Source organism: Bradysia coprophila, unplaced genomic scaffold, assembly GCF_014529535.1.
Source record: "Bradysia coprophila strain Holo2 unplaced genomic scaffold, BU_Bcop_v1 contig_232, whole genome shotgun sequence".
Classification (NCBI taxonomy): Eukaryota; Metazoa; Arthropoda; class Insecta; order Diptera; family Sciaridae; genus Bradysia; species Bradysia coprophila.
In genome coordinates, this window is record NW_023503493.1 from 2,186,452 (window position 1) to 2,208,830 (window position 22,379).

Here is a 22,379-nt window from a genome sequence, read left to right on the forward strand (position 1 = left end):
AGGATGGTTCTTACATTTTGAGATGACAGATGATTGCTCTGGCACTTCCTAACTTCCATCGGATTTTTCAATGGATTTGGGTTATTTTCTACATGAGTGAGTTGTTCCAATGTTGGTTCCTAACTTTTGGGATGACAGATGATTCCTCTGGCACTTCCTAACTTCCATCGGATTTTTTGATGGATTTGGGTTATTTTCTACATGAGTGAGGTCTTCCAAGATTGGTTCCTAAATTTTGGGATGACAGATGATTCCTCTGGCACTTCCTAACTTCCATCGGATTTTTTGATGGATTTGGGCTATTTTCGACATGAGTAAGGTCTTCCAAGATTGGTTCCTAACTTTTGGGATGACAGATGATTCCTCTGGCACTACCTAACTTCCATCGATGGATTTGGGCTATTTTCGAGATGAGTGAGGTCTTCCAAGGTTGGTTCCTAAATTTTGGGATGACAGACGATTCCTCTGGCACTTCTAACTTCAATCGGTTTTTTTGATGGATTTGGGTCATTTTCGACATGAGTAAGGTGTTCCAAGGTTGGTTCCTAAATTTTGGGATGAGAGATGATTCCTCTGGCACTTCGTAACTTCCATCGGATTTTTTGATGGATTTGGGTTATTTTCGACATGAGTGAGGTGTTCCAAAGTTGGTTCCTAAAATTTGGGATGACAGATGATTCCTCTGGCACTTCCTAACTTCCATCGGATTTTTTGACGGATTTGGGTTATTTTCGACATGAGTGTGGTGGGATACATCCTGAAATTTCATCCCAGCCTTAAGGGGCAATGATGTGCCCATGGCTCCCAGTCTATTCGCTAGAAAGACGACAACAAGAAAATCGCCAATTATGTTGATTTTGTAAAACAATAAACGCCGATTCCGGATCGATGGCTTGAAGAAATTTATTAGATAAAAAAAATTCAGGGTCATTCAACCACTGGTTCTGTTTGTATTAAGGTAGATACATGAATCATACGCACTTAAAAAACCAATTGATCGTTGCACACTGTTGCGCAGACCAAGCCACAAAAAGATACAAGATGTTAAGTGGCTGCGGCTAAGGTTAACATTAAACACGGTGTGTAACTGCTATGTATATATCTTTGCGGTTTGATTTATTTAACGAAAAAACAACCTACGACAATACACAGCAGTGTTTCACCTAGGCATTGATAATGACTGAAATAGTGCTACACGTAAACAATAAACTTTGCGCGATGTATTACATGGTGAAAACAAAAAAATTATTCTCGCCAATAAAAGTACACAGAGAGCTTCATTGTAATGTGATGAGATATATTCACAGAAAATGTTTTTTTTTTAAAATTTTATTTTAGAAAAAATTATTATCAACGAGATGGTGGGGGTGACAAAAAGTATGAGTAAAATATGTATTTTATGGAAGCGATTTAGCAAACAAAACAAAAAATAAATTCAATTTGTTATTTTACACAGGCACACATATAATTACATAATTTTTGTAACAAATTTACAAATTGTTTGGTATAAAAACATTTGTCATTAGACGGTTTAGCTTCAGTATTCTGATCAGTCTCAAATTGTTGATTCTAATTTTTTTTTTAAAACCGAACAGTCGGACTTCTTCATTTACAATCGAACAGTTCATTTTTAGTGCGAAAATGAAAAATTTGGTTAGTGATTTTCTGCAGTGATTTCATCCCTTTCATTTAATCAATTGAAGTGTGTTTCGAGATGCAATTGGGGGATAGAAGTTTTAGAAATATTGTTTTAAGAAAAATTGGTTCTATAGTTAACCCCTAAAATGCAACGATTTTTTTTTAAGAAAATTTAATTGAAAAAATTGAATTTCCCCGAAACGGACAGTTGATAAATATTTTATTACCTGCCCCATGCGAAAATTGACTATAACACGACTGTTTAGCCCCTGCGAAAATGATCCATTACATTAGGTATATTTAGGGTTTATTTCACGTTGACAGTTCTTTCACGTAAAGTTTGCCTTATTTTCATTTTAACTTTTTGTTGAATGCATCGAGCAAAAAAGGATTCTAAAATTAAATTTTTTTGGTAAAAAAATTGACCGCTGAACCCAGTAAGGTTATTCTTGACCCGAGTTAATTTTTTAATTATCGTCGTAGATGTGTTTTGTCAGTTTTTGCTTACTGAGATACTGAATTTGTGTAGAATTTGTGCAGAACAGCCGTGTAATAGTCAATTTTCGCTTGAGCATACAGTAAACCAGATTACGTTGGATGCTGCGAAAGTAATTCATTAAACAAGGACCCAATTTTGTGAAACTTGCATACTCACTCGTGTGTTTTTGAGCAACGTGCTTCGTAACAGTGAATTTCGACAAGTGTTTTTGTGTACCTCGCCTTCGGCTCGGATACACAAACTCAACACTCGTCAAATTAACTGTTACGAAGGACGTTCGCTCGTATCACAAAGCTGTGTCCTTGTTTAATGAATTACTTTCGCAGCAACCACCGTAATCTACTATTACGGAGACATCTAGGCTCTTACAAACACGACTCGATTAAACAGTGAGAACATTTTCTTTTCGGTTTCTTACGAAAAAGGGCATTGCTGTGTATCACTATTTCCCAGTCCCAACAAACAAATCTTGGGATTTCTATATTACCTTTGATACATATCGAATCAACTCGATCTTAATTAATCAATATTCAACTGGCAAGAATATTAGCTGAATGTTTGAATCTATTACTTCTTCTCCTCTTAGTATTGTTCATTAAGTTGTGCTGATACCGAATCTTTTCCTTCAGAGTTTATTATTGTCGTCAATAATTACCTAAAAGAAAGCAAGCAGAGGTTTGCACATATGAACGTGAACAATAAAAAGTTTTTTCAAATCATCATAAGCCACACATATGCGGCTTGGGTTGATCTTTCTATAGATACGAAGTGCAATGTACATACATTTGTTGAATTTTCAACCACCAGATGACTAAGTCATGAATTATATGTGGTTGAATCGAATGCTAAGCATTCAGCACATCAACAACGAATCCGTGTCATTAGACAGACACAATGTCCAATCGAACATAAGACGACCATTGTTTCGATCTGAGAGAAAATTGTTCGTCTTTCGACATTTTGCATTAATATATGCAGTTCAAAAATACCATCTCTCATCAGGCCATGGTGACAGTGGCACTCGATACAGTGCTCTATCGAACACTATACCGATTTGCACACGAATAAGTCTAGCGAATCATAGTTGAAATGAAGTTTCAACTCATCACCAAACTTGATAACTCGTGGCCGAGCTTACCAAAAGCCACCACTTCGATACCTACAGATTTCTATTGGTGCAGAAGCTGTTTCAACGTCGAAGTTCCTAAGACCATTCGGTTTATTCATTACTACAAAAAGTTGTGTTTCCAACAATTCCACTTAATTTTCCCCTCGAATTTCTATCAGAATGACGATAAGGGAGCATTCACAAAGTACGATTATGGAGGAGACTTGACTCTAGATAAAAGCGTGCAGATAGATGCTATTCGCACCTGGCGAATAGTCACAATATTTTTGAAAATGCTATTCGCAGGGGTCTGCAAATAGTCCAGTTCTTCTTGAAAATGCCAAATATCGGCTTTTTACATTCAACGTTTACGGACTATTTCGCGACCCACTTCAATAAGGTTAATAGTAAAAGCTTATGTAAAATGGAGCATAGTTTACTTGTCGTAATTTCCGTAAAAAGAAGCATAGTCTCCTTATGTCACACTTCGTAAAATGGAGCATAATCTATTTGTTTCATATCTCGTAAAAAGGGAGCCTAGTCTTCTTGTCTCACATATCGTAAGAGAGAGCATACTCTTCGTATAAAAGGGTGCATAACCTCCTTCTGCCACATTTCGTAAAAGGAAGCATAAGCTACTTGACTCGAAAGTCCTGCTTGCCTGCGATTAGCATTTTAAATAATATTTGGACTATTCGCAGGCGTCTGCAAATAGTCACTTCGGTAAAATTATTGCAGTTATCAAAAACTGCATTTCTGACCGTCCTGGATATTTCGCGTTTGTGGGCTGTCCTGTCTAAATTTTAGATAAAAACCATTTTTTCGTGAAATTTTGACATTTCTCCCATATATTTTCTGTCAATAGTCTACCAAATCGCCATAATCACGAACTTTACTAACCATAATGGTTTGCCCCTAATGCTTTACGTCGATGAAAAATAAATTCCCTCATTCCACAATATCCTTGTCTCTGCCTTGGTTCAATTAAAGTTTTTCGGAATCTACGATCAAATGAACCTAACCTGTAACGTCAGTAGCAGTGACTATTATCTACCGTGCTGTGTTAGCTTAGGAGAGCTTTCTATGGCTTTGTGCTTCTTTTGGAATCGGTCGGAAAAGTGGAATGTTTTTAAATGGAAATCAAAATAAGGTGAAAGCTATAGAAAGCACATCAAAACTAAGAAACATTCGTGACATTCGCCTTACCTGGTCCCAAAATGTTCTGTTGAGCTTTTTCCCTTACTCAAATCGAGGTTTAATATTCCAGGCTATTTTCTTGCTATTCGTTACACTGGCCAGTGCCGTGGAAATCGAATCGAACGGCAAAAGTATCGAAAAGAAGCAAGAGAAACGCGGTATTAGCAGTCTAGGCTATGGGTACGGTTCTTCGGGACTGGGAGGATACGACAATGGTTTTGGTGGATATGCTGGTTTGGCGAATGGAGCATACGGTACTCCCGTATCGTACAATCGAGTTCATTACACTACTGGTGGTAAGCGATTTTAATGGATTGACACAAATCCCTGTATAACGATTGTAACACTTAAGGTTATAATGGAGGCTATGGTGGCTATTCGGGATTGAGTCCTTATTCAGGCTATAGTGGAGTTGGTGGAGTTGGTGGAGTCGGCGGATACACCGGTGGATACAATGGCATTTATAATGGTGGATACAACAGTGCATATAATGGTGGTTATCGAAGCGGATATTCTGGAATTTACAATCGAGGAGGTTTGGGATATTCAGGTCTAGGAACTGGCTACTCAACATTGGGAAGCGGTTACAATTCGTTCGGAAGTGGTTACTCTGGTCTCGGTTACTCGTCGGATGGATATTCCAGTGTCTATCCGTATTCAAGAGTGGCTGGTTTGGTCGGATCTTCGCCATACACCGGATATGCGGCGAATGGTGGTTATGTATATTGAGAGGATAAAAAAAAAATTGAAACACTGCGAGACGTCGAATTGAATGAATTTAGCGATTTATGAACGAATCGAATGTGGAAAATAAATTTTTGTATTTGTTTGTACATAGCAATATCGTTTCTTACTTTCAAAATGGTCAACGCATTTCTTCTGACGGCCAATATTCACTACTCACACTACGTCGACCTATACCATCTTTACACGCGTCATGATAAGAAAACACACGAAATCCTACTGCAAAAGTTGTGCGAAATAACTGTTCTTTAAACAAACATTCCAAGGCGAGAAAATGATATTTTCCTTTTGAATTGATTCCAAAAGTGGAGCTAACTCTAACGCTATCTCTCTCTATCCTTTTTTGTTTTGTGTCTTTTGTATCATGATGCACCTCCTCACATAATCTATCCAAAATATTTCGAGCAAACATTTCCAGACCATAGCACCAGGTACTAGCATAAATACTGAGTAACTTAACAAACTTCAAATGTGGAGGTTTTCGTGATGACAGCTCATACAACGATAACAAATCTTGGCAAAAAAGCACGGTAATATTTCGGCCAAAGTGTTGAATGGATTTGGGTTATTTTCGACATGAGTGTGGTGTTCCAAGGTTGGCTCCTAAATTTTGGGGTGACAGATGATTCCTCTGGCACTACCTAACTTCCGTCGGATTTTTCGATGGATTTTGGTTATTTTCGACATGAGTAAGGTGTTCAAAGGTTGGTTCCTAAATTTTGGGATGACAGATGATTCCTCTGGCACTACCTACCTTCCGTCTGTTTTTTTCGATGGATTTTGGTTATTTTCGACATGAGTAAGGTGTTCAAAGGTTGGTTCCTAAATTTTGGGATGACAGATGATTCCTCTGGCACTTCCTAACTTCCATCGGATTTTTCGATGGATTTGGGTTATTTTCGACATGAGTAAGGTGTTCAGAGGTTGGTTCCTAAATTTTGGGATGACAGATGATTCTTCTGGCACTTCCTAACTTCCATCGGATTTTTCGATGGATTTGGGTTATTTTCGACATGAGTAATTCAAAGGTTGGTTCCTAAATTTTGGGATGACAGATGATTCCTCTGGCACTTTCTAACTTCCATCGGATTTTTCGATGGATTTGGGTTATTTTCGATATGAGTGAGGTGTTCAAAGGTTGGTTTCTAGATTTTGGAATTCAGACTAAATTCTCAAAAAATTTTTTTAATTTCCATAAAGATTTTTAATGCTGTTGACATGCTTATAAAAGTGGTGATATCAGTCAAAAAACCCTTAAAGGGTAAATGTGACGCAAGTCCTTTATTCGCCTTTTATTCGGTCAAAATTTACTCGAGATATTGACAAAATACTCCACGTTCACTGTACGGCCGAGTAGCCAGATAAGAGCTCACTCCAAGAGACCTAGCTCACGCTCCGGAGAACATAATTTCATTAAAAAAAAATTCCCTGATTGGTACGGTCAATACCTATCTAATAAAGCTAAAACGAACGAAATATGTTCAAATTTGGCCGACCTACAAGCAAAAACTGCTTGCCGCCCTGTGCCTGTTTCACACCAAGGGGTCTAACTCACAAGTCGGTCATCCGATTTCCATAAACTTTTTTTTTGTCGATCGGTATTGTAAATATCTTTCATTCGATGTATCATTTACGAGTATAGCGTTTAAATGTCCGGAGATATCTTCGAAAAACCGTAAAGCACTTATTGGGCCCCAGCTCAGGAGGGGTCGATCCAAAATCACTCATCTTCGAACTTAGCCTGTCTTTTGACATTACCAAACGGGAAAAAAAAGAATTTTCAAAATCGGATGCGTTTTACTCAAGTTATCGTGCAGACAGACAGACGGACGGACGGACGGACGGACAGACGGACAATTTTTTTCTTGCTGATTTGGCATCTCTGGACAACCACAATAGGTTTCCCCTTACTCAGGGAGTCCAATTCGACGTGTTACAAACGTATGCGTAAACCTATAAGACCCCAGTACTTCGTACGGGTCTAAAAATCGATTTTTGACAACTAGGGATGATAACAATATTTTGTGTACTACGCTAGTTTCAATCCCTTATCCATCGCACACCCCTAATCTGTACTGTATCAATTTCGGTGTCACCCGCCTTCATGGCTGTCTTAAAATGTTCTTTCAGAACCTTGAGTATTGAGTGTGTATTACAATTTAACAAATTGAGTTTTCAAATGCGCGGAATGTTTTGATTTATTTTCTCCCCTAAATAAGCCATGAGAAAATTGCGTTTTCTTGACTACTAGTCGAATGACATTTCTGCAACACTTTCTCTCCCGTGGGGACAAAATAGAACTTTTCTCATTCGAACTGTCATTTTGTTTATGTTTTCGAAAATGGTATGGCGAATCGATATTTTCGTTTCGTGGAATGCACACACAACATGCACGCATGAAAAACGTTGTAGTCAGCTCTGGGAGAAAATAGGAAATTCCAACTTGAGTTAATCAGATTTTGATCTTGTTGGAATTTCCTGTTTTCTCCCCTCGGTAAAGAAGTAACTATTGACTTGGGTTCCGTTGCAGTGGAGTTTGTGAGCCGCTGGGCGTTTGTGTTACTTTTAGCGTTTAAATACTTTGGTAGTAGATGCGTCTCTTGATGAGATGTCTACCGTAATACCAAGGAAATCAGATGCATTGAGCATGTAACCAACAAACTAAAAAAAATGTTTTGCCAAGCAATTACAACTCAATCATTTTTTATTGCTTTTCATTCAGTTCGAAATGATTACGCAACGTTGACCACATAACAATTAAACATCAATCAGCTCCACGAATAAAAAAAAAACATAAACTGATCTCACGACTCAGGCTCTATTTTAGTGTCATTGCACAACATAACCGGGCCACTTATTAAGTTCAACTACTACGTACGAGTACAACAACTGAAATGTTCGATGAGATTCCATTGCATTGGTGATAAATAGATTAAAATATCTGGAATCCGTGTGTTTCCACATAATAGAGCTCTTAAAACGAATTTAATCGACAAGAGACCATAATATAAATGCCTACAACAACACCCAACAAACAACTTAATGAATACTCACCATACTCACTGTGTGTGCTTGCAGTTTCATTGCAATTCAAAGTATTTCCTGTGGAATTTCATTCTGCATTGAACGCTCTCTGTTATTACCTTTCTAACATACTTGAATGGATGTAAGATGTTCGTTGCTGTTTGAAGTGCATGCAGAACCGATGAGAGATTTGGAGATCCAGATCCGATAATATTTTGAATTGGTTTTAAGTACATACAAGAGGCACGACTACCGCTTCCGCAAAACTGACATTTCAAGCCGCTAAACAACTGTGGCACTAAAATTGGATCACAGCTTAATTTCAACAGTAACAGAAAATCAAAAAGGTCAGCTTGTTGTTCATCATTTGGAAAAATCATAAGGAAAAATGAACTCTCTCAACAAACACAACGTTTTTCACAACAAAAGCTTCCGAAGTTTCAGCGGAGGGTAGAAAATGACAATTTTCTCGATTGTGTTGTGAAAACCGGTTTTTCACGTCTTCTTCTGTGATAAGCTCATAGAGCAAGGTTTTAAGCTAATTTATCTATTTATCCTAATTTATTTATTTAATTGTAATCCGAGTCCAATTAGTTTTTCAAATTTCAACCAAATGTGCATGTCGAGCATAGCTCAATCGATACAAATGTGATATTATTTTTCTAGAAGAAAGGTAAACAAAGTGCGACATCCCAGAATGAAAGGAATAGTAGGTTACAGTGCACCCTGCGAAAATGATTCATTACATGGGGGAACAATTTTGAGATACGAGCAACTCACAAGTGTGTGTTTAAGCGCCAAGGTTTGAAAACTGTTATTTTGACATGGGTAGAGTTTGCATATCCGAGCCGAAGGCGAGGTATGTAACTACCCGCGTCAAAATAACAGTTTTCAAACCTTGGCGCTTAAACACACACGCGTGAGTTGCGAGTTTCAAAATTGTTCCACCATGTAATGAATCATTGCAGCAGGGTGCACTGTATTCTATTTTATTGCTTGCCCATGCGAAAATTGATTCTTACATATCAATTTCTATAAATAGCAACAAAAGCTGATTTAAAAACAACTATATCTGTAGACAAAATCAACAAAACAAATAGAAATTTTTTCGGCACTATAAAACCAGTACACAGCCGAAATCGGCTCATACTTCTTCATAAAATATCCCGAAAATATTGGTATTGGTACAGCAGTACCAACCGTATCGAAAGTGATCGAAGTGATCACACTATAGCAGGTGCCATGTTGTCATTGAATTGTTATTCCGTACCATGATAATACATTCTAAGCAATGATTTTGTTGTCTTTGTTATTTAGACGAAAAATTTTGCAGTGAAGTGAAATGAATTGTGTCTAAAATTAATCAATGTGTGAAGTGTTTTCGAATTGAAGTGAAAAATACGCAACTAAAAGTGCTCGCCATGTGTGTTCATAACAAACATTGAAATTATTGCTAGAACAAAGATGGGTGACGCTTTCAGTTTTGTGATTTTTCTTTTTATGAATTGAAATTCTTTTGCCACACTGAACTCTCGCCACTGCAAAATAATTGTCCAAAAACACAAAACATCAATAATTATTCCCGTTCTCATGTTAAAAAGCATAAAATATTTCAGATGACGCATTCACCTTCATATGGCTGCACCCGACGAAAACTGATTTTACATGAATGACTCGAGCACCCTGCGAAAATAGAGATTCCTTGACGAAAGTGTCACGCAAATATCCCTCAGAGAATCGACCATTTTCGTGGGGGGCAAATTGATATGTATGAATCAATTTTCGCATGTGGCAAGCAATAAAATAATTTCCAATATAATGTCTCTCCACGTAGCCTGATGATGATCCAAAACAAGGATCGAAATATAGCGACTTAACATACAAAAGCAACAAAAACTTTTTTGAATTACACATAACGCCGATTCCAACCGATAAAAAAGTCCAACCATTTTACGTCACGACGGATGAAAAATTACGTGTTTCCATGTCGGGAGAAAATCGGAAATTCCAACAAGGGCGAAATCTGAAATCTGACTAGCTCGAGTTGGAATTTTCGTATTTTCTCTCAGTGGTCAGAGGTAAACACAACGTTTTTCATGCGTGCATGTTGTGTTTTTGACGTTTTTGTATTCCAAGCAAAAACATCGATTTACCATTTTTGAAAACATAAATAAAGTGACAGTTCGAATGAAAAAAGTTCTATTTTGTATCCACCACGGTAGAGAAAGTGCTACAGTAAAGCTGCCAGCGGACTTACGCCGTTTAGCTCTCCGTTTACAAACGAACAATGCAAGCTCCTCCCATTTGCCATTGTTAAAAAGTAAACGGAGAGCTAAACGGAGTAAGTACGATTGCAGCTTAAACCATAAGCTTAACGCAAATGCAAGTCTTCAGCGGATCAAAAGAAAAATGCGAAAAACTCAAATTTTAGGTGAGTTTGAGTGCAGCGTCAAATTACACTTGGTGTAGCGCTTACGATTTCTATAGAATTGATGGAATATGGCGAATGTGATAACATGAAAGTTGGAAACTGCAACACTGCGAAAATGCCATTGTGTGTGTGTTGTTTTGGGATGTGGTTCTTGTTGGAAATTGTGTGGATCATTAAGTATTAACTTCCACCAGGTTGTTTCCTAAATTTTGGGATGACAACTGATTCCTCTGGCACTGCCTAACTTCCATCGGATTTTTCGATGGAGTTGGGTCATTTTCGACATGAGTGAGGTGTTCCAAATTTGACGTTCCTAAATTTTGGGTTTCAGAATTTTGTAATTTCCATAAGGTTTTTCCTTAGAGTAATTATACCTAGAGAGGAAATTACGAACAAAATTACGTAAAAAAGTGGCCCCTACATCACATACGAATTATTTGATAGTGTGAGTTTTTTCCTACTAATTTGTCCACCAAAATTAGCGCGTAGAATTTGAATGTGCCTACTAAAATGATTATATTAGTCGGACATTGAATTACATCGAAATTGATCAAAAATGTCTATAGATTATTAACCGATTAACCGACTATGAACTGAACATTGGGAAGGCTGTAACGCTAATTAAGGTCCATAATTTATAAATTTGTTGAATATACCTGTCGTCACACAAATAATTCGGAAAACCGGTCTCTGCGCACAAAATTATACCGGAAAAATGAACATTTGTTGCCTCTTACGCTCCTACTTCGGCAGTCCTTAATAAAACATATTTCCACATGGTACAATGCACCGTATTTTAATTTGAATGATTTAAATTGTTTGAACAAAATTAAAAATCACAACGTCGCGACGCGAAAAACAACACATGGAAAATTGACAACTATCAAAATAGTCAACGCCTACATGTGTTGGTGTAGTCATACGAAATATGAATATTATACAAACTGATGTAGGGGCCACTTTTCGCCGTACGTAATTCCTGTCTAGGTATGATTAGTCTAAGGGTTTTTCGATGTTGTCGAAATGACATACTTACAAAAGTGGTGATATCAGTAAAAAAAATCCTTAAAGGGTAAATGTGACGCAAGTCCTTTACTTACAAAATAACTAATATCGCTGAGAGTGACGCATTGTACGTAAAAGTTTTATCAACAAAAAATTGTCCCAAAAAATTTGTGAAAGAAAATTTTACAAAAAAAGAAATTTGCGTCACAAATGGCAGATGATTCGGCTTTCTTCCGTTTAAATTCTTTCGGTACATTTTTGATCATTTTCCTAACATTCCTAGTTTCCTCAACATCGTGTGGGGTGTTTCTGCGTATCTAATAAAATGGCGGTTCTGTGTCCACAACTTTACAATAGCCTTGGACGTGCCAAGGTACATATACACACTGAAGGTAACGCAAATCCTCAGGGAATAGCAAGAAATACGGATCCAAAGTTTCGGGTGAATATAAGATTTGTTATGTTGCATCCGTGACGTTTGGCGTGATAATGTTGTTGGATCTGCGTTGTTTAGTATTGAGTTTTGGCATGTGTTGCAACCTGACAAAGTGAATTTGACTTGTGTCCAACATTATAAAAACTATATTCACCCAAAACTTTGGATCCGTGTGTTCTTGCGGATTTGCGTTACCTTCAGTGTTTATATACTTTGGGACGTGCAACCCTAAAATACTAGAAAAAGTTTACCGTTTTTGCTCTGTTGTTCTTCTTCTTTCATAAGCTATTCGATGAATAAAGTTCACTTCCTACACCATGCCGTCGATATATTTATGGTCAACGGCCTGTGCAACTATTTGTAATAATGGTAAAATTGAATGAAATCCAGTAACAACAATTATGGTTGGGTTAACAGTTTAAGAGTCTTTTTAACGATGAAACAACGATGAATGATTGAAAAACGAAAGTCAATGCACGTATATTGTGTACGCAGTAGCAGTACGCTGTATACTCATCACTTTGTCTCATTTTTTATATTTCAGTTGTAGAAGCTGCGGTTTGTTTTACAACAAAAAATGGGTTTTCAAATAATGAGTTTTGTTATTTTTATTTGTTTTTCATTTGATAAGACAACGGTTAACAAAACAGCTAAATATTGGAGAAATGGACAGTGGACACATTTCTTTGTGTCTATTAACTTACTGGCCGTTTAGAGAGCGACGTATAGTATTGACATTAGAACAAAACAATTCTGACAGTTTTGACAGTTTTGACACTATATGTCGCCCATACGTCGCTTTCTAAATGGCCAGTTATGCAGTAGACACGTCATTTCTGGCACAAATCATTCGCATAATCTATACAATTCGATATTTCGACATTAAATTTTAAAACGACTCTACAATGACAGGCTCCACTTACTCCACTTACGCAACTAGCTTTTCATTTGAACATTACTGAAATTTATGACCCTAATTGAAAGTTTTTGTAGGAGCAGCAATTGCTCTCTGTGCTCTCTGTATTTAATATGTTACATCACTAAACGATTTATTGGAACGATTGAGATTCTTTAGAACGACTCGATTGGTTGACATTTACTGCTTTTCGGGAAATTAATATGTCGATGAAGGTAATGGATAGTCTTTCGTTTGAACAAAAATAATTGTTGTTACGCGACAATATAGTCTCGTCTATAAGACAACGAATTTCAACGGCATGAACTGTTGTTAAAAATAGGTACAAAAAGCTACGAGCACATTTTAAGAGTAATGGACCCTTTGCAAATTTGTAGCCTACATTTAGGCCAAAAATTTTTCATTTTTTTATGGTTTCTCTGATCAAAAATCTTTTCGTTAAAGTAAAACCATTAAATCATGCAAAAATGTGTTACTTTTAAAGAAAAAACTGTTCCTGAACATCAGACCATCTGCCGTGCCACTTTACGACGCAGATTTTTTGGTAAAATTTTTGTTGTTTTCAGTCAAATTGTTTTTTGATAAAAATTATTTAACAGATGATCTGGAAACCTGAGCCAGCTTGTTTGAATTTGAACTAATTGGGTTTACAATTTAACTTTTGCGTAACGAAGCTGAAAGCCGCAACCCCAGCGATATCATTCATTTTAGAAATTGCACTCCAAAGACTGCGTCACACTTATCTCGTAGAGATTTTTGTTGGATATCATTCATTTTAGAAGTTTTGGGCTCTTAACCTGAAATTTCGACCGCAATCTATTCATCAAAATGATACTCGAGTGAAGATTTATCGATATAGCCAATAATTTTTTAGTGCAAATTTCGGCCGACATTTTGAACCTCTTCCTTGTCTTGGCGACCCCACATTCTATTCATCAAAATGATGCCCGAGACCTACCGATTTAACCAAAAAAAAAAATTTTATGAAAATTTCGCCAGCCATTTTGAAGCTCTTAATCGCCTCGGCGACCCCACGTTCTATTCATCAAAATGATCGCCACAGCTTCCCCTACTACTTTGCCGAAGAAAGTAAGTCTCTATTTGTCACCATTCAAGAAGCAACTCTAAAACCCTAATTGACGCATCCATTTCCAATTTTTGACGTTTTTCACATATGCCCCTCTGTTCCACTCGTAAAACTCTGAGACTTTGCCGAAGAAAGTAACTCTCTATCTCTCAAAACCCAAAAAAATATTAGTCCTTTCATCCTACGCTCGAGTAGCTCAAAATTTGGTAACTCTGACCACTATAGCTCAACCGGATCTGCACCGATTGTTTTAATTATTTTTTGTTCGATTCGTGTGGCGAATACGTTTCATTTAATGGAACGCACCCCTCTGTAGGTTTCAATACAGCCGAGCTACATCCAAAAACGCGTTCCCAATAAAAACAAAATTCTGATTTTTCCTGGGCTTATCACATTTTCATTTTTATGCCCACCCTGAGGCTCCTGCAAAATTTCATGGAAATTGGCTGATTACTTTCCGAGATAGCCCGTCGATAGATAGATAGACAGAAACGCATACAGAGTAAATTGAAAGATCATGTCCGGAGCGATAGCGGAGGACTTGACGCAGTCTAACTTCCAAAAAAAGAACGAAGAAATTTTTTTGAGACGCGGCAACTATATGTAGGCGAGAATTTAAGTTTCTTTCCTTTGGCCTGTATCACCACAAATCCTATTCTATCTTATTCGCGCTTCAAATACGAGCAAAACGAGCTATCACTCGACTATGTAACTTTAAAATTGCCGGAGATACATCGTTTTGAAGTTGGTCATTTTGATAGAAAATGCACCAAATTAACGTTTTCCAAACAATCAAAATCTTTCAACTTACTCTGTATGTTTCTGTCTATCTATCTATCTGTCTATCTATCGACGGTCGATCTCGGAAACTAGTCAGCCAATCTCCATGAAATTTTGCAGGAACCTCAGGGTGGGCATAAAAATGAAAATGTGATACGCCATTACCCCAGGAAAAACCAGAATTTTGTTTTATTGGCCTCGAAGTGGTTTCTGAGTGTGGTTTTCGAGGGTCGGGAACGCGTTTTCGGCTGTAGCTTAGCTGTATTGAAACCTACAGAGGCGTGCGACCCATCAAATGAAAGGTATTCGTAACACGATTCGAACAAAAAAATAATTAAAAAAATCGGGTCAGATTCGTTTGAGCTAGAGTGATTAGAGTGACCAAATTTTGAGCTACTGGAGCGTAGGATGAAAGGACTAATATTTTTGCGATTATGAGAGATAGAGAGTTACTTGCTTCGGCAAAGTATCAGAGTTTTACGAGTAGAACAGAGGGGCATATGTGAAAAATGTCGAAAGTTGGAAATGGGTGTGTCAATTGGGGTTAAGGAGATATTTCTTGAATGGTGGCAGATAGAGAATTACTTTCGTCAAATTTTCGATTTTCGTCAAATTTTCTGAATTTCGTCAGATTTTGGAATTTCTTCAAATTTCGTCAAATTTTCAAATTTCGTCAAATTTTCAAATTTCGTCAAATTTTCAAATTTCGTCAAATTTTCGAATTTCGTAAAATTTTCGAATTTCGTCAAATTTTCAAATTTCGTCAAATTTTCAAATTTTGTCAAATTTTCGAATTTCGTCAAATTTTGTCAAATTTTCGAATTTCGCCAAATTTCGTCAAATTTTCGATTTTCGTAAAATTTTTGAATTAAAACTGTAAACTGTTATAAAAAGCAGTGTTGACTACACTTCTAAAACGACTCATATCCCAACAAAAATCTCTTCGAGAAAAGTGTGACGCAGTCTTTGAAATACAATTTCTAAAATGAATGATATCGCTAGAGTTGACGCTTTCAGCTTCGTTACGCAAAAATTAAATTTTACACCCAATTAGTTCAAACAAGCTGGCTTAGGTTTTCTCATCATCTGCCAAATAATTTTTACAAAAAAAAATTTAGACTGGAAACAACCAAAATTTTACCAAAAAATCTGCGTCGCATGTGGCAGATAAATTTTCTTGCTGGTCTGTTCCTGAACATCTGCCACTTTGCGACGCAGATTTTTTTGGTAAAATTTTGGTTGTTTCCAGTAAAAATTTTTTTTGGTAAAATTTTGGTTGTTTCCGGTCTAAAATTTTTTTTGTAAAAATTATTTGGCAGATGATGAGAAAAACTAGGCCAGCTTGTTTGAACTAAAATTGGGTGTAAAATTTAATTTTTGCGTAACGAAGCTGAAAGCGTCAACTCTAGCGATATCATTCATTTTAGAAATTGTATTTCAAAGACTGCGTCACACTTTTCTCGAAGAGATTTTTGTTGGGATTTTGTTTGTTTGGAAAAAGTCAATTTGGTGTATTTTGTATGAAAATGACAGATTTCAAAACGATGTATCTCCGGTAATTTTAAACCTACATAGTCGAGTGATAGCTCCCGTTTTGCTCGTATTTGAAGCGAGAATATGATAGAATAGGTTTTGTGGTGATAAAGGTCAAAGGAAAGAAACTAAAATTCTCGCCTATATACGAGGGGCACCCTAAAAGTTTCGGGAATCGGGTATTTGCACCGCGTAAAAGTATTTGATATGAACATATTCGTAAATTTCAACATTTTTTGAGTAAAATGACGACATAACATCTTAAAAAAATATTTCAGTATGAGTTGAGGAACATTTATAAAAAAGGCTTGTCGGCCATTTTGGAAAATGGAGGAATTAATTTTTCTAAGCATTGTTTGGTTTCGTTTTTTTCTTGCACAAATTAATTTTTTTTGCTAATTTTTATGTTTGTGTGCAAAGTATGGTCCTTCTACTTAGTGATGAATGATATACACGATCTTCAAATTGTGAAACTGCTTAGTAATGAGGAAAACTGAGAACATCGACTTCTGACTCATTAAATACTCCACAGGTCTGCCTGAAATACCGACTTTGATGACTTGAAGTACTTTTCTAGTACATTGGACTCTCAGCTATCAGAAAAGTCATAATTTATGTAAAAAAAATTTATTTCGCAGGTTGAACCGGTTTTCTCTTCGTCAGTGTCCCTAAGCAGATTGTGTAGTCCCTCAAGGATTTAGCTTAAAAACTTTCCTAGTGCCCATGTTTTTACTAAAGTTTGAAATTAAATAGATTCCTAACGTTTACTGAAAACAAATTAACCAAATGAAAGCCATGAGATACGTCATAAAACACGCAAAAATGTGGTCTGAAAGTAGGTCTACAGTATGAGGAATTTTCTTGATGTAAAGTTCCGGTATTTCCTGTCTCGGGAGTGGAATGATATTTTACCTAAAAAGTGATGGACATTCATAACTGAACCTTAAACTTTTGATCCACAAGGAAACCGTCCACGTTACATCAAAAATTTTGTGAAAAATCTGATATATGTGGTGGGGCTGCTCTCGTGGTGAAATTTCATGTGAATCTGAGTATTTCGATTTTTCCGGAAGTTGTTGATGAAATGTGTTAGAATTCCTTAGATACATGTTTTTGGGTTTATTTCATCGAATTAAACTTGTATCACAACAATTACTGCGTTTGAAACAACAGCGACATTGGTCCAAACTTGATAAAAGCGTGAAATTTTAGTGTATCTTTTAAATGGTCCGCCCTAATCACTGGGTATATTCTTTTTTCTATCTGTGTCGTCTATTTACCCTAAAAAATATTGAAATTTACGAATATGTTCATATCAAATACTTTTACGCGGTGCAAATACCCGATTCCCGAAACTTTTAGGGTGTCCCTCGTATAGTTGACGCGTCTCAAAAAATTTTCTTCGTGGGGTTAGACTGCGTCATGTCCTCCGCTATCGCTCCGGACATGATAGGTCGCTAGTGTTTGACAACTGCCACATTTAGAAAAATGAAATGGATTTCGATCAAACAAAATGCCAGGAGTCTGGCAAGGTAATTAGTTTTTCAATAGGACCAATATCGGCTGAGCGATAAGACTTTGGAAAATGTTTGTTTTTGTATGTGATTGGCACATGATTTCATAGTCTTATCGCTCAGCCGATATTAGTCCGATTGAAAAACTAATTACCTTGCCAGACTCCTGAGATAACAGGCTACACACTGGCATTTTACTATGCTGGTGCATGTAATAAGGCTATTACATGTATAGGCAATAACCTTTACATCACTCGCATAGTAAAACGTCGTACTACACACGGAAAATAAAGTGATATCTCGTATCACGATGAGTAAAAGTACCTCGGGCTGCCGCCCTCGGATACTTTTTCTCATCTGGATACGAGATATCACTTTACTTCCCTTGCATAGTAATGTACTATTGTTTGATCGAAATCCATCGCGTAAAAAATTTCATTTTTCTAAATGTGGCAGTTGTCAAACACATGCGACTTATAAACGATATACGGAATATACGAAGATATACTCGTGATACGGGATATACTCAGAATATACGCGATATACTCAGTATAAATAAAATGAAAGGAATTCCCCTAGATGACAGTAAGTTGAAAGATTTTGATTGTTTGGAGAATGTCATTTTTCATGTTTTTGTACTGAAAATGACGACTTGGAAACGCAATATCTCCGGTTCTCGAGCACTTTGATAGATGTGTGATAGCTCATTTTCTTTGTATTTCAAGTGAGAATATTTGAAAAATAATTTGGTTACTCTTTGTTCAAAAATGAAATGCACAGTTTTTAGTATTTCGAGACATTTCAAAATTGCAATCTGTCAGATAGTAAAGGATGCGTTTAATTACCCGTCGCATTAAAAGATTTGAAATTTGAATGATTTTTTCCACAGCTACATATTTTTGCATCCAATATCATCATTTCAAGTGTTGATAACATTTCTAGTAAAAAATTTGCTAAATGGATTAAGCAGACGGTCTTTCTACAGATTTGAGTATTACAGTTGCTAATTCTTAAAATCCAGCCACTATTGAGAATTTTAAATAAAAAAAAATTACTTCAAGTATAGGAAAAGGTTGTTTTGAAACTAATACTAAAATGTAATAAATTTTTCTTTTAAACTATTACATTTTAGTACGTTTTGTCATGTGTCACTGATTCTATTTTTTCGTGAACAAACTTCACTGCTGTGAACTTTCATGGGAATGAACCTATGTGACACAACAAAAAAGTACAGTGAGAATGAAGTACTATAAAAAAATGTGGCTCCTCTACAGTCCAACCGACTAGGCGAATAGATCAATTTTTGCATTTATCAATTAGTTTCAGTGATCATTCTAGTAATTATTACGCCCTACATGGGAATAGAGTTGAATTAAATTCTACTTTACACACATTTAATAGTTGCTTTTGTTATTCAATGCACAAAACTTATTCTACAAAACCAGTTCATTCGGCCAACATACATTTCTATTGAAATGGCAATTGTCAAAATGACATCGAAGCCATTGATTTATGATGCCGAGAAGGAACATTCATCTCGCAGAAATTTTACTTTTTCATTACTTTTTATGTTTTTGTATTTACTTTGAGTTATCATGAATAATGAAAAGGATTTCGTAAAAACACAAAAAAATGAACAAAACAATAAAAGAAATGAAAAAGTAAAATTTCTGAGAGATGAATGTACCTTCTCGTCATCATAAATCAATGGCTTCGATAATATTTTGACAATTGAAATTTCAATAGAACATGTATGTTGGCTCAGTGGACTGGTTTTGTAGAATAAGTTTTGTGCATTGAATATTTAACAAAAGCAACTATTAAATGTGTGTTAATTATAGGTTAATTCAACTCTATGATTCCCATGTAGTGCGTAATAATTACTAGAAAGATCACCAAAACTAGTTGATCAATGCAAAAATCGAACTTGACTTGAAGCAAATTTATTCGGTATTTGAAAAAGAGTCGCTACTATATGCAGCTATAGTATTTTTGACAACTGTTAAAAGTTATGGAATGTATTGTGGATTGGATTGTTTGGATTTATTTAAAATTCTCAATAGTGGCTGGGTTTTAACAGTTAGCCGCTGTACAACACCATCGATTTCTTTGAATAAAGACACGATCTAAGAGAAATTATAGATGTAGAAAAATACTCAGACTAAAAATAAATTTACATTTTTCCGTTCGCAAATTCTTCTGACGAAATCTAAATTTCCTACTATTAAAATGCTATTTGCAAAAAATGTAAGAAACTTAACATGCAAAAATCTGTAGCTGTGGAAAAAACCATTCAAATTTCAAATCTGTTAATGCGCCGGTTAATTAAACGCATCCTTTACTATCTGACAGATTGAAATTTTCAACTGTCTCGAAATACTAAAAACTGTGCATTTCATTTTTGAACAAACAGTACGATGTTGGACATTTTGGCGAAAGTAGAATTCTCGCCTATGCAAAGTTGACGCGTACGCATCACAAAAATTTTCGTCTTTCTCTTTTTGGCGGGTTTGACTGCGTCAAGTGATTTGTTAGACCGAAAATAAGAAATAGCCTGAATTTAGGCTCAAATTTTACATTCCTTTGGGTAAATATGAAGGAAATATTTACTCGCTACTATTTGCTATTGGAGGAAATAGAAGGAAATGGCAAATGAAGGGATAGGATTTGCCAGCGTCGTTTACCCTTCGTTATCCAGCGAGTAGGATTAAGGACATACGTTTAAAGTCAACAGACTGTGTACAGATATTTCGGAAATATCTTATGCCAAACGAAAATAGATTAGAATTTGAATGAATCTCTTTATTGGAATTATATCTTCTGTACAAATGTTAACAGCAGTCATCCATTTTTATAGTCTGCCGGTCGAAGACCCACATTTACCATCTTCGTTTCCACTGTCCATCTCTAATTTGTTCTTCACAACGATCGGTAACCAATTGAACACCTCGCTTCCATGCGCCCCTGCTCATCGATGATAATGGCTCCGGCAAGCAGTCAGAGATAGCAAATACACCACCCTATAAAGACATTTTCTGCATTAGATAGAGCGCTGCATCAATTGAGAAATTGTACGGTTAACATACGAGAGCAGCTCCAGCAACAGCACCGAGTGGTGTCTGAGAATCTCCATATACTGCATTTTTATGGCGTCCGCCGAATACGATACGATGGTACATTTGAGTGGATCCGGATGTGATACAACCATCGATTGGATTCCAGGGTTCCACTATGTCGACAATTATTGAAGCCTGTTTTGAAAACAACAAATTGATTAGTTGTTTACCCCAAAAAACGCATGAACAAGTGCTTGGATGAGTATAGAAAAACCAGAAGCATTTCTATGTTGTTGGTTCCAAACTATTGACTAAGTGAATAAGATGTTATAGATGACAGAGATGCTAAGCATCAAACCTCCGACAGGTTAAACTACACCTGCCATTAAGCTGACATATGCTGAATCAGCATCAGAGGGTTTCTGTCACTTATAAAGTACCAAATCGATACTTTGCACTTAATATTGCTGTTCAAGAACACCACATCTAACCAGGCCATGGCGACAGTGGCAAAGAGCTGACCAACCTCGAGAGATAGTCATACCTTTTTACATGTAAAAGTTTAGCGAAGCATTAGCGAAATGAAATTTCTTTCAAACCAATTCATCATTAAACTCGCCGAACAAATGCGTGGACGTAGTAAAACGAACCACAACGTCAATCAAACCCAAAATAACAAGTGCTTAGAGGCGATCTTACCAATGATTCACCGACTGCACCGAATATGGGTCCGAGTAAACTTTTCAGCAAACATCCAGCATTTCGTTGATTCTGTTTCCCTTTACAACCCGTTATCGGAGCCAAAACGTTCAATAGGTCGCAAATGGTTCTACTTGTGTTTTCGAAAACGTCTTTGAAACATTCGGACAATTTGTTGACGGCGGTGAAAATTCGTGGAAAATGTTCGGCCTGGCAACACGCTTGTCTGTCGCCTCTCCGGTATCGTTCGATTTCGTCCTCCAGTTCGGGATCCGGCTGTGGATTCGCACAGATTCCGACCGATTGTAGCAAGTCTCCCAAATCAATTGGAAGGAGGCACAGTACGGGTGATAGTGTGTCAAGAAGTGGATTTACCAAATTTGTAACGGGAGCAACGAGACCAAATGCTCCATTGTTAGCCTTTGTTTATGAGATTTAATAAAAATGAAATCTCTAGTTCGACTTGAAGATCAGTTGTGCACACTACTTACATTTAGTGTAAGAAGCACGGTAATAGCAGCAATAAAACGCATTTTGTTTGAACAAAGACTTTTTTTAATTAACACTTTGCTGGTGTCGACGATGAAACTGTGCAGAATTTCAGGCATGGGTACGCTTTTATAGCCCGAATTGATTAACAGATGCTCTGCTATTGACGAATATTGACACAAGCCAAAACAAAATAATTGCCGTGGTTGCGTAAACTTAAATT

General features: G+C 36.6%; 1 protein-coding gene across 1 annotated transcript; it reads left to right on the forward strand.

The window, feature by feature from the left end:
• Nucleotides 1-1,506: 1,506 nt before the first annotated feature.
• Nucleotides 1,507-5,283, forward strand: LOC119075910 (keratin-associated protein 19-2-like). Its single transcript, XM_037182494.1, has 3 exons — nucleotides 1,507-1,653; nucleotides 4,513-4,738; nucleotides 4,795-5,283. The coding sequence occupies exons 1-3, from the start codon at nucleotides 1,642-1,644 to the stop codon at nucleotides 5,169-5,171; spliced, it is 615 nt and encodes a 204-aa protein (XP_037038389.1). The 5' UTR covers nucleotides 1,507-1,641; the 3' UTR covers nucleotides 5,172-5,283.
• Nucleotides 5,284-22,379: the final 17,096 nt, after the last annotated feature.

Coding starts and splice junctions, on each gene's coding strand:
- LOC119075910 (XM_037182494.1), top strand. Junction 4,739..4,794: donor AGTTCATTACACTACTGGTG/GTAAGCGATTTT, acceptor GTAACACTTAAG/GTTATAATGGAGGCTATGGT.